The 13,931-nt window shown below is 28.7% G+C and overlaps 1 protein-coding gene across 1 annotated transcript; it reads right to left on the reverse strand.

Annotated features, from left to right (window-relative positions):
- Positions 1-7,929: 7,929 nt before the first annotated feature.
- Positions 7,930-9,905, reverse strand: LOC143564822 (uncharacterized). The gene is made up of 10 exons (XM_077051990.1): positions 9,886-9,905; positions 9,662-9,804; positions 9,482-9,572; positions 9,280-9,370; positions 8,991-9,166; positions 8,781-8,901; positions 8,507-8,689; positions 8,351-8,425; positions 8,047-8,225; positions 7,930-7,957 (listed from the first exon to the last, which is right to left on the reverse strand). The coding sequence occupies exons 1-10, from the start codon at positions 9,903-9,905 to the stop codon at positions 7,930-7,932; spliced, it is 1,107 nt and encodes a 368-aa protein (XP_076908105.1).
- Between the last annotated feature and the right edge of the window lie 4,026 nt (positions 9,906-13,931).

The raw sequence follows: 13,931 nt of genomic DNA on the forward strand, positions 1-13,931 counted from the left end.
AGTGGATGCACTGAGAACTCAATAATATGTGACACCAAGTCCGTTGTTTATTATAATATAATAATCAGAGTCAAACGACTCAAACTACAATAGTTTCTTAATAAAAGCTTAAGGCAACGAGCAGCATCAATGAATTTGTACGCTCATTCCATCGACTATAAAACGTGTTTGATGTTTACTAGAGTCCTAAAAGGCTAAAAGATATGTTAATGTGTGATAATAGGAAACTGCAACTATGGCAACATGACTTTGATAATGTGTTAACTCCTCCACTAGTATTTAACACATCTACTTATAATAAAGTAAAATTAGTTGTTTAAGAAAGAGCGTCTACATATTAACTAGTTGTTTCACTGAATTGCTGCTAGTCATATTATTCAAACTACCAATAAATAATTAAGACAATTTTCTCAGTTAGTTAAGAAAGCAGCAGAATTAATTAGGTTTATCATAATTAAGTCAGATCAAAGTTGACAATTAATTAAATGGAAATGGAATTAGAAGGCGAAATGAAGAGATTGCTTGCGTATGGTGATGAGGAAACTAATGACGGATAGAACTTAGGTTAAAAGATATGTAAGTAATTAATAAATTTTAACACCTGATGAGATGAATAATAATTGAGTGTCAATCAATCAATGTGTGGCTAGCTTTTTGTGCGAGCCTGACGATATCAAATGGAAAGTTCCTCAAATTAACTGTCGTCCATCAAATGGTCTAGTGAATTGTTTACACACCATTTGTCAAAAAATTCCTCTATGTTAATACATTAAATAAACGGGTCCGAACATGAACAAAAAAAATTATAGTTATTTAATTAAATAAACGAACAAGAACATATGTTTCATTTGTTTATTTATGATGATGTTCATATTTGTGTTCATTTTTTTATGAAAATTTGGATGAATCATTTGTTTAATGTTATATATTTATATTTATTCGCTTATGTTCATTTAAATGTGCTCATTTATGTCCATGTTTGTTCATATATGACTGTGTATATTTGTTCAATAATATTCACTGGATGTTTCTCACGCGAGTAGTTTTGCAACGAACCCGAATATTAAAACACGGATATACAAACACATAGTGATGATTATCAATTTGACACAAAAAAAATTATCTAGATGTCAAAAAAACTTAGACCATGTGTAGTCATAAAGCCCCACCCCTGGGCGTTATGCGTCACGTGGCGCTCAGTCAATTTTACATTTTTTTGTTTTTTTTATAATTTATTATTAAGAATAATCAAATAACAATAATATTTTATTAAATATCTTATCAAATAACAATCGCAAATGAACGGTTTTTTAACAACCTTATTTAACATAGAGATAACCCGTTAAAGTGCTGCACTTTCCTCTGAAATACATATTCTTAAAACATAATTTTACAAAAATAGCAACTAAAATGACTATTTTACCCTCCACTCACATATCATTAAAGCAGTCACAATATTATTACACACAGCTGTATCCCCTCACTTAAAAGGACTATTTTACCCTCCACTTGCATCATCTTCTTGATCTTGATTTCTGCCGTTCCTACAACTCCTGCACCCATTGTACAAAATCTTCTCAAACTAGCCATTGTACAAAATAGCCATTGCTGGACAACCGAGAATTACCAAATGAAAAAATACAATGATTTTTTTTAATTTTGTGCCAAACATGTGTTATCAACAAAACGTCGGACGGATTTTCAACACCCAAAACGCTGGGGGGAGCGGTGTGCCCCTGGCGTTATGGGCCATAACGTAAGCCATAACGCATGACTACGCTTGGTCTTAGAGCATGTTTGGAATTGAATTAAAAAATGTTTGTTTGCTTATTAGTGTTTTCAAAAAGCCAATAAGTTAAAATGTTTTGGCAATTACAAAAATCTTTCTTATTTTAACATTTTGAAATTGTTAGAAAGCAATTTACCAAAAGCCCCAAATCTTGGCTTTTCAAAATGGTTATTTGAAAAAGCCAATACACATTTTTCAAACTCAATCCTAAATATGCTATTAGTCGGTATCGGTTCGGCTCATTATGGTATTGACGCGACACTGATACTCTTTATGTTTACATTAAAAAAAGATACTATATTGCGAATACAACTTCGTTTTAATGTGCGGTGTCTATAAAAATAGACATGTCGTAAAAAGTATCATATTACCGTCAAAAACAAATTAATATATATTATTATATATACTAAAAAGAAGATTTTCTCACACTCACAAAAACACTATTCATTTTACTATTCAATTTAATAATATTTTATTATACTTTATTTCTTTTTAATTAACTCTTACTATATATTTGTTATCTATATTTATATATATTCTAACTTTAAAAAAAATACATAGAGATCTATACACTATCACTTGGTTTTTATTACTTTTACTTACTTATTTTTAAACTAATTAAGAAAATTTAACAAACAAAAATTTTAAACTTTAAACTTGGGTAAATGTCAGTTTTACATGTTTAATTTGTAAATGGTTCAATGGTCCCGTCGCGAAGCGCGGGCCTAAATCCTAGTATATATATTAAAAAGGGGATTACATTCATTCAAGAAGTCACTATTCATTTTACTATTCATTATTTAATATTTTTTTAATTAATATAACCATTAATTTACTAATCATAATTCTATAATTAAAAATAATAGTTTTTACTTTCTTTATTATAATTTTTTATCAACTAATTAAAATATTTAACTAACTATATTTTTAAACACTAAACTTGGACAAGTGTCGATTTTACATATCTTATTTTTGGTTAAACGATTTTCTTAAATTTTGCTTTCATATTTTTTATAATTCGTCTTTACAATAACTGAAACTTTTTTCGTGATTTAAAAATATCTCATCGTCGCATGGTTTATATCCGTGTTTCAACATGATACCTAGCTCGCTTTTAAATATTTTTTTTAAAGACTAATTTATGTTTATGGATTAGTGTTGGTACCGCTGATATGAACCGAATTTGTGTTGGACCGATGATACGAACCGAATTTGTGTTGGTACCGCTGATACGAACCGAATTTGGGTTGGTACCGCTGCTACGAACCGAATTTGTGTTGGTACCGCTGATACGAACCGAATTTGTGTTGGTTCGCAACAGTAACATGCCGATCTCTTTAGTTCCACATATGAAATTTGTTGTATTTTGGCATTGACGGGTTTATTTCTTTTGTTTAGTTTCGATGTCGTAACTTGATACAGACCGACTTCGCATCGACTTGCAACGAGTTTATGGTTTAACAATTTTACTTATGTTTTTTTGTTAGATTTAACGGTCCCGTCGCGAAGCGCATTGTCCTCAATTCTAGTTAGATACTTAAATATATGAATAACTAGTTTTAGAGCTCGTGTCACACACGGAATAATTCAAATTATAAAAACATACCCGATAATGCTTCTTTCTTTTGAATTTTTCATTCTCATTGTCATTATGTATAATTGAAAGAATTTTGGTTATGAACCAACTTCGAAAATAAGACTTTTCATATGATAGTAATTATAATCACTCAGCCTAAATATAGAGAGACTGTTACCTTTATTGACACATTTATCATTTTACCACCTATCGAAGGAAATGAGAACATTAAATTATAACGACGGGTGTTATTCAAGAACTATGTTTTTCTGAGCTACACCATGAACAAGATTTTGATAAGTTTTAGGGGGGTCTCCACTTAAAAAAAATAGCATGTTAACCCATTCAGTTTTGTAAATATTTTGTTTCATTTGAGCATAGTTTTGCATGACATATTTCTCATGCAACGTTCTGATCACCATTTGAGGATATTTAATGCTGACATAAATATTTCAAAGTTGATAAAAGTTAGAAGCATTAATAGGCATGGAGTGGCATGTCGAATGTGTTCGCAATCTTTTCTTATATTTTAATAGTCAAGAGAAAAATTGTCAATTTGTCAAATCCTGAACCTTTTGATTAAAACCTACCCTTGAAAATAAATTTGAAACCCGAATCATGTTTAAAATTCTAACTTTCATCCCTTTGGCATTTTCAAGTCAACACTTTAAACCCATAACAAATTTTACGATAAATCTATTTGCATTCTCAAACTTTTAAAAATACTCAAAATTTTCATTTTTTACTCATAACAAATTTTGATATAAATGTAGTTAACTTGTACCAAACAATCTATTTACCAAATTTTGACCCATAAAAATCAAATTTAAGTTCCACAAAAAATCCGAAACAATCCTTGATAAAAAAAACTAACAACTTAAATATGATAATCTTTGTTATGTGTGAAAGTTATTCGTATATATTATCCTTACATTTTAACATATATATATAGTTTACTAAATTAACTGAAAAAATAAATGATAGATTTAAAGCATATATCTATAATTTATAATTTTATATGACAATGTACAATAATAATAATAGATAAATGGATTGATTTAAAAAAAGGGATCGATTTTTAAGCATATATTTATAATTTAATAATTAAAAAATTACTTTGTAAATGAAAGCATATTCGAGTTTTGTTTTTCTTTATAATATTCTACAATATACATAGTACAATATGTTAATGATAAAATTTGAAATTATATTCTTTTCTGTATTTGAGAAACATGGTTTGTTGTTGGTTTTTTGATTTCATCAAGTATTTTGGAATAAATAGTAAAATAATATGTTAATATTTATTTTTATTAAAAATCTATATATATAATATAAATAGAGTGTAAAAGGAAAGTGAATAATAATTGATTTATTGTATATATTAGGGTATCTTAGTTTTGGAATAGGTAGATAACAAAAATATATGTGGGAAGAAAAACAAACGTTAAATTTGAGGCTAAATTGCAAAGTAAACATAGTTTAGTAAAATAGAATTATTGGACTCAAATTTAAAAGGCTTAACTCTCATTAATATTCACAATTTTTTATAAAAGAACATATACATTTTATAGAATTACTTCACTTATATCAAACCCGGTGGCATGATATGTGAAGGGAACTCAAATAAAGTCATCTTATATAACACCTACATGATAACACTTGGCATACAACTAATAAAAAGCAAACTATATGGACCAAAAATGTTAACATGTACATTCACGTGGGCTAAAAGTGCATATAGGAAACTTCTATTGTAGACCACTATAGGAAAATGTTGTATAATTGTATAGTATATAATAATAACTAGTTTGAGACACGTGTATTATACGGATACTTGATGAAAATTTTAAAACAGGAAATTATAATTTGCCTCCTATGCTTTAGTGGCGCACAACGCGCAAAATCGAACTGGACCTGTAAAGTGCTCCCGTCCATAGAGCAAAGTGCTCTTGTCCATAGAGCATAGGGAGGCAAATCATAATTTTCTCATTTTAAAATTTAAACATTAAGAAATATACAATCAACAACGAACGTATCAAATATTGTTAATAATACAATTAAAACTTACATTAAAATCATAGGAATTACAAAAGAATCTGTACACAAGTATTTTACAAAAGAGAAAATTTCCTTATACACTACATTTTTGGCTTGTATTGGTCAGATTACCTTGTTTATCAAAAATCAAAATCTTTAGCACATATCTGCTTGTAACTCTTGACAAAGTGGCATATAGCTGTCCATGTGAGAACACATGTTCTTTCAAGTAAAAATATATATGTTGGTTATTTTTTATTGAATTGGATACTTTTAATAATATTATACTAACAGAAATTTAATACAAAGTATAATACTAATTGAATTGGAAGATGATTAAGTATGATAAATTTGTTGTCATCAACCAATCTGTATTGATAAATTTCAAGTTTTTTTAATTTATTACAATTAAAAGTCATTTAATTAAGGAGCATATGAAATAATTGAAAGTATTACATAAGAAATGCAATTGGCAGGAATATGAAAAAGACATACTAACATGTTTGCCATAGTTGTGAAAACGTTGATTGCTGTGTGAGTTAGCAAAGTACCACATGGTGTGTCTTATATATAGTGCTTGAAAATATTAGATAAAGAATGTTTTAAACTTTGAATACTAATCGCGTGTGATTAGTGATAATTTTAAGAAGAAGTTGCAATATTTAATTAAGTTGATATATCTCTATCTTTATAATTATTTAAAACAATTAGAAAATTATGGTTGTAGTTTTCAAAATAATGAAATAATTCAGATTTACAGGAAACAATCATGGTAAATGAGTTTATCAGATTAAATAAAAAAGTCGTAATTATAGCTTGATCATATTAGACACTTGATTTCTTCATTAAAAAATCTAACTAAAATAATCTATTGATTTGTATTTAGGGAAAATTGAAAAATCAAATCACTCACGTTTATATTAGTTAAAAGTGTCAAATAATGAATATATATAACTTGATTCATATCCCATGTGATTAGATAATTTCGTTTGGAAAGTTGTTGAAATATTAAACACCTAATAAACCATGATTGTTTCCACACTTATATATGTATTAATAAGGAAAAAACATAATTTAATACTTTATTTTAAGGTTTAAAGCTAATAATTATTCGTATGATTAGAGTTTTAGAAACAAAATCAGAATTGTAAGTTTCCAAAGTTTCAGCTAAAACTAATAATGGTTTTAACTAGGGTATAGACCCGCGTGACACGCGGGTGAAATAACATGTCACTATAAAAAATCAATTAAACATACGTTTAAGTTAACATACTACTTGTTCATATTTGTTACAAAAGTATTATAAAATTACATTGTCTTAAGATTCAAACTTCAAAATTACAATAACTTAATTTAAACCAAACCACCAAAAGACATTAACAAAAACACTAACCATGTTCTTTGATATAAAAACATCATCAAAGTCTTCAAAAGTTATACCAACATAAACTCCCATTTCCTAAACACCTGAAAAGTTATAAAAACAACACAATATTCATTTAAATTAAACTGAATATAACAACATGTATAATAATTACTAAAATCTAAGCATTACAAAGTTGTTATGTCCGACCTACATATCTAAAGTTCATAAATATAGTTATTAGTTGGTCTAAAAATATGTTGACAATATACTGATATTTTTAAGTCTATCAACAATATCTAAAGCATTAATATATTACCTTCTCCTTCATCATCGGACAACAAACTTTCGGGATAACCATCATAATCACTTTCATAGTTTGCACATTCGGCTAACCATTTAACCTTCAAACTCACCTCCCTTTCCAACTCAAGATGTGCAATTTGTTTTCTATCATTAGATAACTTCAACATATCTAGCTCTCTCAAAAGGAACAAATCATCACATGACAATAGTTGTTTAGGATTCAAATTTTTATACTGCCCATTCTCAAAGTTGATAACAACTTTGTTTTGATTAGGATAAAAAAACCAATCCCTAACATGTTCAAACGGTAAAACATCTTGGTGGAGATCATCAAGGTATTCACGTAACAGATTGATGAGATTGGTTCCTTGAATACAAGGAGAAACTTTCCGAACACCAATCTCATGAATCTGATGCTTAAGGAGGTTATTAAACATTATCACCGACTCCATATTATTTTTTGTATCATGAAGAAATCACTAAACAGAAATTCATACTTACGTAAAACAGTAGAAAACTTCCAATTGACAATGGTCGACATATGTTAGCAATATACTCGTACTTTTTTATAAAAAATCTTTAGATTGTAAGAAGAAGATGATGATAATTAATTAAATTGATAATTATAAAATATATAAATGAAGTGACGGTTTATTTTTCCAATGATGTAAATGATTATATCTATCTAATTATCATGTATAGTTACCCTATATTTGTAATATTTTATTAGATATTATTATAAATATTTTAAAAAATTTTAACTTGAAATTGAAATTTAAACAATGCTATATATTAAAACATATATATCCAAAAATTGAAATATTTATTAATAACTTAATAACAATTTATAAGTTATGATTAAACAAATATAAAAAACGTTTTACAACTACATAACAAAAGTATAGAACAAAATAAGTTACATGATAACACTTAGAGTAGAATAGAACAATTTAAAATAGTTGCAACATCACATACTTCATTGGTCTTCCCAATCTCTTCAAAAGTCTTTGGCTTAACCTTAGTGGCAGACATGCTAGATTGATCGTCAACTTCAAAAACTTCAACCAACCTTCTCTTAAGTTTATCGTCAGAAGACGTTGAAATTCTTTTTCCTCATTTGCCACATCCTCACCATCAACATTTGAATTTGGAGTCTGGTTATCTCCAATATCCGAAATATGTTATTAAAAAAGTAATCAACATCACAAATTCATGTCACAAATGTTTGTTTCACCTATATATATAAGTTTGAATTATCATATTTAAGAAACATATATACCTTAACGGAAACCGAACCGGATGATTGAAATTCTGACATAGATGCTCCCAATGAAACAGAATTAGAATCGGTTTGCTGAAAATTATAAGGGTAACCAAAAATTTTGTTAATGGAAATAACATTAACTATAAAATGAATTTACTATTAAATAATTACCAAACGATTATGATGCCTTTTCAACAATTCGGTGAGAATATTAGTGTCATCGGTAAGCTTGTTTTTACCATAATCTTCCACACTGTTTCTGAAATTTAACTCTGCCACATCGACTTTAAAAGCAAATTTCTTTTCTAAAAGACAATCCAACTCAGTAGGGAATCCACCTTTTTCAACCTCATTCTGTAAAAATAAGTGAAAAATATAAACTTAATAATTCAAATTGTGAACAATTATGTATAATAATAATAAAATATACTAATTGAAAATAAACCTGCTTTTGAGAATCAATCAATTCAGCTGCAGTTTTGTATATTAGCATTTTAGCATCTCTATCGAAGAGAGTCAACGACACAACACCAGTCGAATCTTGAACCCTTATCTTTATCTTGAATCTATATAATTTTTAAAATAGGTTAATAGCAAGCAAAACAGAATATTGAATATTTTGTAAATAAAATTTGAATTTGTTTTCACTAATTACCTAGTTGTAGGAAGAACACCTAACACATTGCATCTTACTATTTTGCATTCATATTCAGTTACCCCTTCACCAATATTTTCCATGAGTTTACGGCTAAAAGTATTACAGCCAATGTAATACCACTCTGTATCTGGACATATGGCCTTAATTGTACCAAGGATAATGATATTCTTAGGCTGCAAATAAGTAAAAAACAAGTTATGCAATATAATCATTTAAATAGTGAATTTAATAATTAACTTACAAATATAATGGTACAAATATCACAAATTTTAAACAAATCTGTAGCTTTCAAAAACTCATCATCAACAGAAGAGAGCATCTTGACTGGAATCGGTTTGCGAATAGCGACATCATTGCCATTCAGCAAATCAAACAAACTACATATTTAAAGTTTACACATTTAATAAAAGTAAAAGGGCTAAAATTTAAATAACCAAATCTAATGTAATAAACAGAATAAAGAAAATAAAGAAAACAAAATAATATACCAGTTTTTGTATTCTTCTATCTCAAATAAATAGTCGTTAATGAACAAACGGCTAACATTAGATCCAAAAGAATTGGACACATAGACTTTCTCTATAAAAATTGAATATTAATGAGTGATAAATTAGATTAACGTGATATGTTTATATTTCAATTAACTTGAAAATAGTAAACATAATTACCTTTACCATCAGAACCGGTGTAATACTTAGCCCTACCAAACTGGAGAACAATAAAGGCATGTGGTTCATCAAAATGATCAACGACATATTTAGAGAGCTCGGATGCATAATGATCCCATAGCGTGAGATACACACAATTTCCACTAAAATAAAATAAGTGTTCAAAATCAAGATAAAGTAAATTAACAAAATTATTTAAATCAAATATCTAAAAATAGTGGTACCTTAAATCACATAACTCCATTGTACGCTTGTTTTTGTCTTTGACGTTTGAAACATTCGTCTTGAAGACATGAACCACATGACCAGTTATATTTAAAAGAAAGAAATTAAATAAATTAAGTAAAACATCAACTGGAAATCTAAGGATAAATTGAATAAATAATTTATTTGAATACTAATAGTATTTTACCAATTGTGGACTTCAAAGAAATTTGTTTCTTGATTACTGATTCAAATGAAATCATTTTGAATCCAAGCATGCGACCTTCAAACTCTTGACATGGATTAACATGAGTGTTTGGTCCAAACACTAATTTGTTGGGAGAATCAATAACTCTGTAGTTTGATCCATTTAGACCAACGCTAGGATTAACAATAGTAAGAGTAGAGCTTTCCTTCAAGAATCTTTTGAATGGAAAGATATCCTATTTGTAAACGGTGACTTGGATTCGATTCTCCTGTCATTAAAGAAATAAATACTTATTCAATGATAAAAACTGTAGAAAGTCTAACATATATACAGATTAATAAATACACACTTACCTTTTCATCCATTAAAACCATCTCGATCAAAAAATCCTCGTTGACATTTTTGTTATCTTTGATGCTCCAAAGCCTCATAACTCTAACCTTAAGAGTTGATGTTGATGTTTTGAGAACATCAATCTCATTTAGCATGGTAAAGGTCTGAGCTTCCATTGTCATATGCTTAAAATGAAAATATATAACAGTTAAATAAAGTAGCCGAAAACTAAACACAATTATCAAAAGTGTACAAGCTTACATGGAAGAAAATACGAATGGGATAAAAGAGCTATGATTATGAAAATTTAATATGTGATTAGATATTATATAGTTTTATGTAGAGAATTTTAATTTTGTTAAACGTATTATGTATAGAAAGTTTCTTAAAATAAAATCGAATATAATCAACTGGTTTATTGTAAATTATAATATCTAAAAATAACGTATTGTTTCTGAAAATATAAAGTTGAAAGAAATTTGAATATAATCAACCGGTTTATTGTAAATTAAATTATCCAAAAATAACTTATTGTTTCTGAATATATAAAGTTTCTTAAATAAATTTGAATATAATCAACCGATTTATTGTAAATTATAATATCAAAATAAAAAAACATTAATTATTAAATTATTTCCTTAAATATAGTTATTTTAGTCAAACCTTTAAATATTGTGAGTACTAATTTGAATTTGAAGTTAACATTGAAGTCAAAACGTAAACTAATCATGGAATCAGTTAGGTACATTAATATTTTTAATAAATCATAGAATAAATTATATTTGGAACATGAATATTATAATTTAATATGTAATTTAAATTTTAATTAAATAGTAAATTGCCTGGAAAAAAATCAAAAACTGAACGGAAATTGATCGAAAATAAAAACATAAATTACAAAGTGGTCGGAAAACAATTAAGAGTTCAATTATGATTGTTGACTAAAGAAAATAATATAAAATTGCCCGGAAAATAAATATTAAATTGGCCGGAAAAAAATCAAAAACTTAACAGAAATTGGTCGAAAATAAAAACATAAATTACAAAGTGGTCGGAAAACAATTAAGAGTTCAATTATGATTGTTGACGAAAAAAAAATTATATAAAATTGCCCGGAAAATATAATTTAACATAAAATTATGTTTATAACAGTTTGGCCGGATAAAAGTCAATTATGAAAAAATAAAAAAAAAATGGCCGGAGAATATCATTAAACATAAAATTACGTTTATAACAGTTTGGCCGGAAAGAAGTCAATAATGATAATTAACTATATGAATTATGATAACAAAACAAACTGGCCGGACTATATTCATCGGATGTTATTATAATAGTTAAGTATCTCAAGGTGAAAAAATCGTCTGTTAATTACCTTTATTATGTTCACTGGAGAATCGATCTGTTATACGAATCATCAATTGCGAGAAAAAAACCTTATTGCATCTCGTATGACAAACAATGAATTGAACGGAATCCAAACGATTGTAGACCTTTCCACAGATGGAATTGAAGAATAACATGGTGAATAATGGAGAAGTCGGAATATGACGGCAGGAATTAGAGTAGAATAGTAGTGGCGGATTAGGTTTAGTTAGGTTTGGTATGTTCGTATAGAGATTAGAGAGAAAAATGACTGGTTGGATAGTTTGTGGGTTATGGAAAATGGAGCGGTTTTTTTTTGGGTTTTATGGTTAAGATGACACATGGCAGCATAATAGAGACTCTTATAATGGAAATTTGATGACATAGAGGCCTAGGTGGACACCCTAGTAGAAAGACATGTGGCAAAATTGTATTGATTTAATAGATTAGTAAGATGTTTACCTAAATTCTCTTAATTTTAAAAATTTTAAATAAAGTGATTTTAATGATAATGTTAATCTTTGCACATTAAGCAAAATATGGTCTAACAAAAATATGATTAATGAAAAAACAAGCAACTAATGGTATCTTAGTTACGAAAAAAAGATATATAATGAAAATTTTTAAATTGCTAGTAAATCGTGATTGTAGCTTTCCAGATAAACAAATAATTTGAATTTTAAGAATAATGATAAATGAGTTGACCAGATTAAAATTTATGTTTCTTGAATTTATGTTTTTGAAAAATGGTTAAAAAAAGATGAGAATAGCTAAGGGAGTGACGGGTGGTCCATGGGACAACCCTTAAGTGAGTTAATACCGTAATAATCTTGTATTGAATTTGTTTATTTTGTGGAATTAGATAACTACGGATTGGTTGGTGAATTGTAGGTAAAAGGAGGTTCTGGAGCTATTAAGACGTATAACGAAGAAACCCAAGGAACCGAAGACGTGAAAGAAGTCAAAAATAAGTGAAAGCGAGGGTGCATGGTCGGAGTCCACCGTGACCCACGGTTCGAACCGTGGGCCACGGTCCAAAGAAGATAAAATGGACAGAGGCCACCGTACCGTGGCCTCTGTCTCACCGTGAAGACCACCGTGACCCACGGTTCAACCGTGGGCCACGGTCCAGCTCTTTGTCAAAATGCACCGTGACTCACGGTGTGAACCGTGGGCCACGGTGCGGGTCGTAACTGCCATTTTCTTTCATTATTTTAATCGGTATTTGGCTGAACTTTTCATTATCTTTCATTCAAAACAACCCTAAGACGATTTTTGGAGATCAAGATTAAAACTTTGGTGATTATAATCATTGGTTTAAGTTTATGATTCATTGGATTATCTTAATTGAGTTGATGATTAATCAAACAATGTGTGGCTAGTACTCTTTATGTTCTCTCCCGAATTGTAAGGTTTTCTAATTGGATATTTGTTAATCGTTTATGTTATTGGTGAGATAGTATTTTGATCATATGATTATTGTGCTATGGTGATTGTGTGTTTGTTTGTAATTGTTAGTGTGGTATAAATCTGTGTTCTTGATTATCCGTTCTTGGTGCCATAGGCAATCGAGATTTAGTATAAGAGAATTAGGGTTATCAATACTAAACTGATTTTTGAGTGACAACCTTGCGTTTTTGTAATCCAAGTACTTAGTCCTCTCTTCTCACATCCAAACACATTTTCATGAACTATAATTGTGTAGTTCATCTCACAAGTAAACATTAACTTTTTCAACATTGGAAACCTGAAATCGGGAGAGAGCATTCTTTCTTTTATTGTTTAAAACTCGTTTAATTGTTTTAGTTATTTTCGTTAATCAAATCAACCAACCAAATCATTGAATTTATATTCTGCACTTAGTTTAATATAGTTAAATTTTATAGCTACTCATTAACGCACTTTCCACAAACTCCCTGTGTTCGATACCCGCTTATCACTATCTAATAGTTGTAATCGGTTTATTTTTGAGTGAGTCTTCGACCTCACGTCAAATTGTGGCGCCGTTGCCGGGGAGTAGTGCGCAACGTGTGTTAGCTTTAGTAGTTTTTGTGTTATTTTCGTGTTTACGCTGGTTGTGTTAGTGTGCAGGTACCTACATGTGTATGCATACTAGAGGCCTTAACAGGTCATCACCGCTAGTAATTGATCCCGAGATTGACA

Source organism: Bidens hawaiensis, unplaced genomic scaffold (assembly GCF_021521415.1).
Source record: "Bidens hawaiensis isolate Kalapana, Puna unplaced genomic scaffold, B.hawaiensis_p1.1 tig00022166_1, whole genome shotgun sequence".
Classification (NCBI taxonomy): Eukaryota; Viridiplantae; Streptophyta; class Magnoliopsida; order Asterales; family Asteraceae; genus Bidens; species Bidens hawaiensis.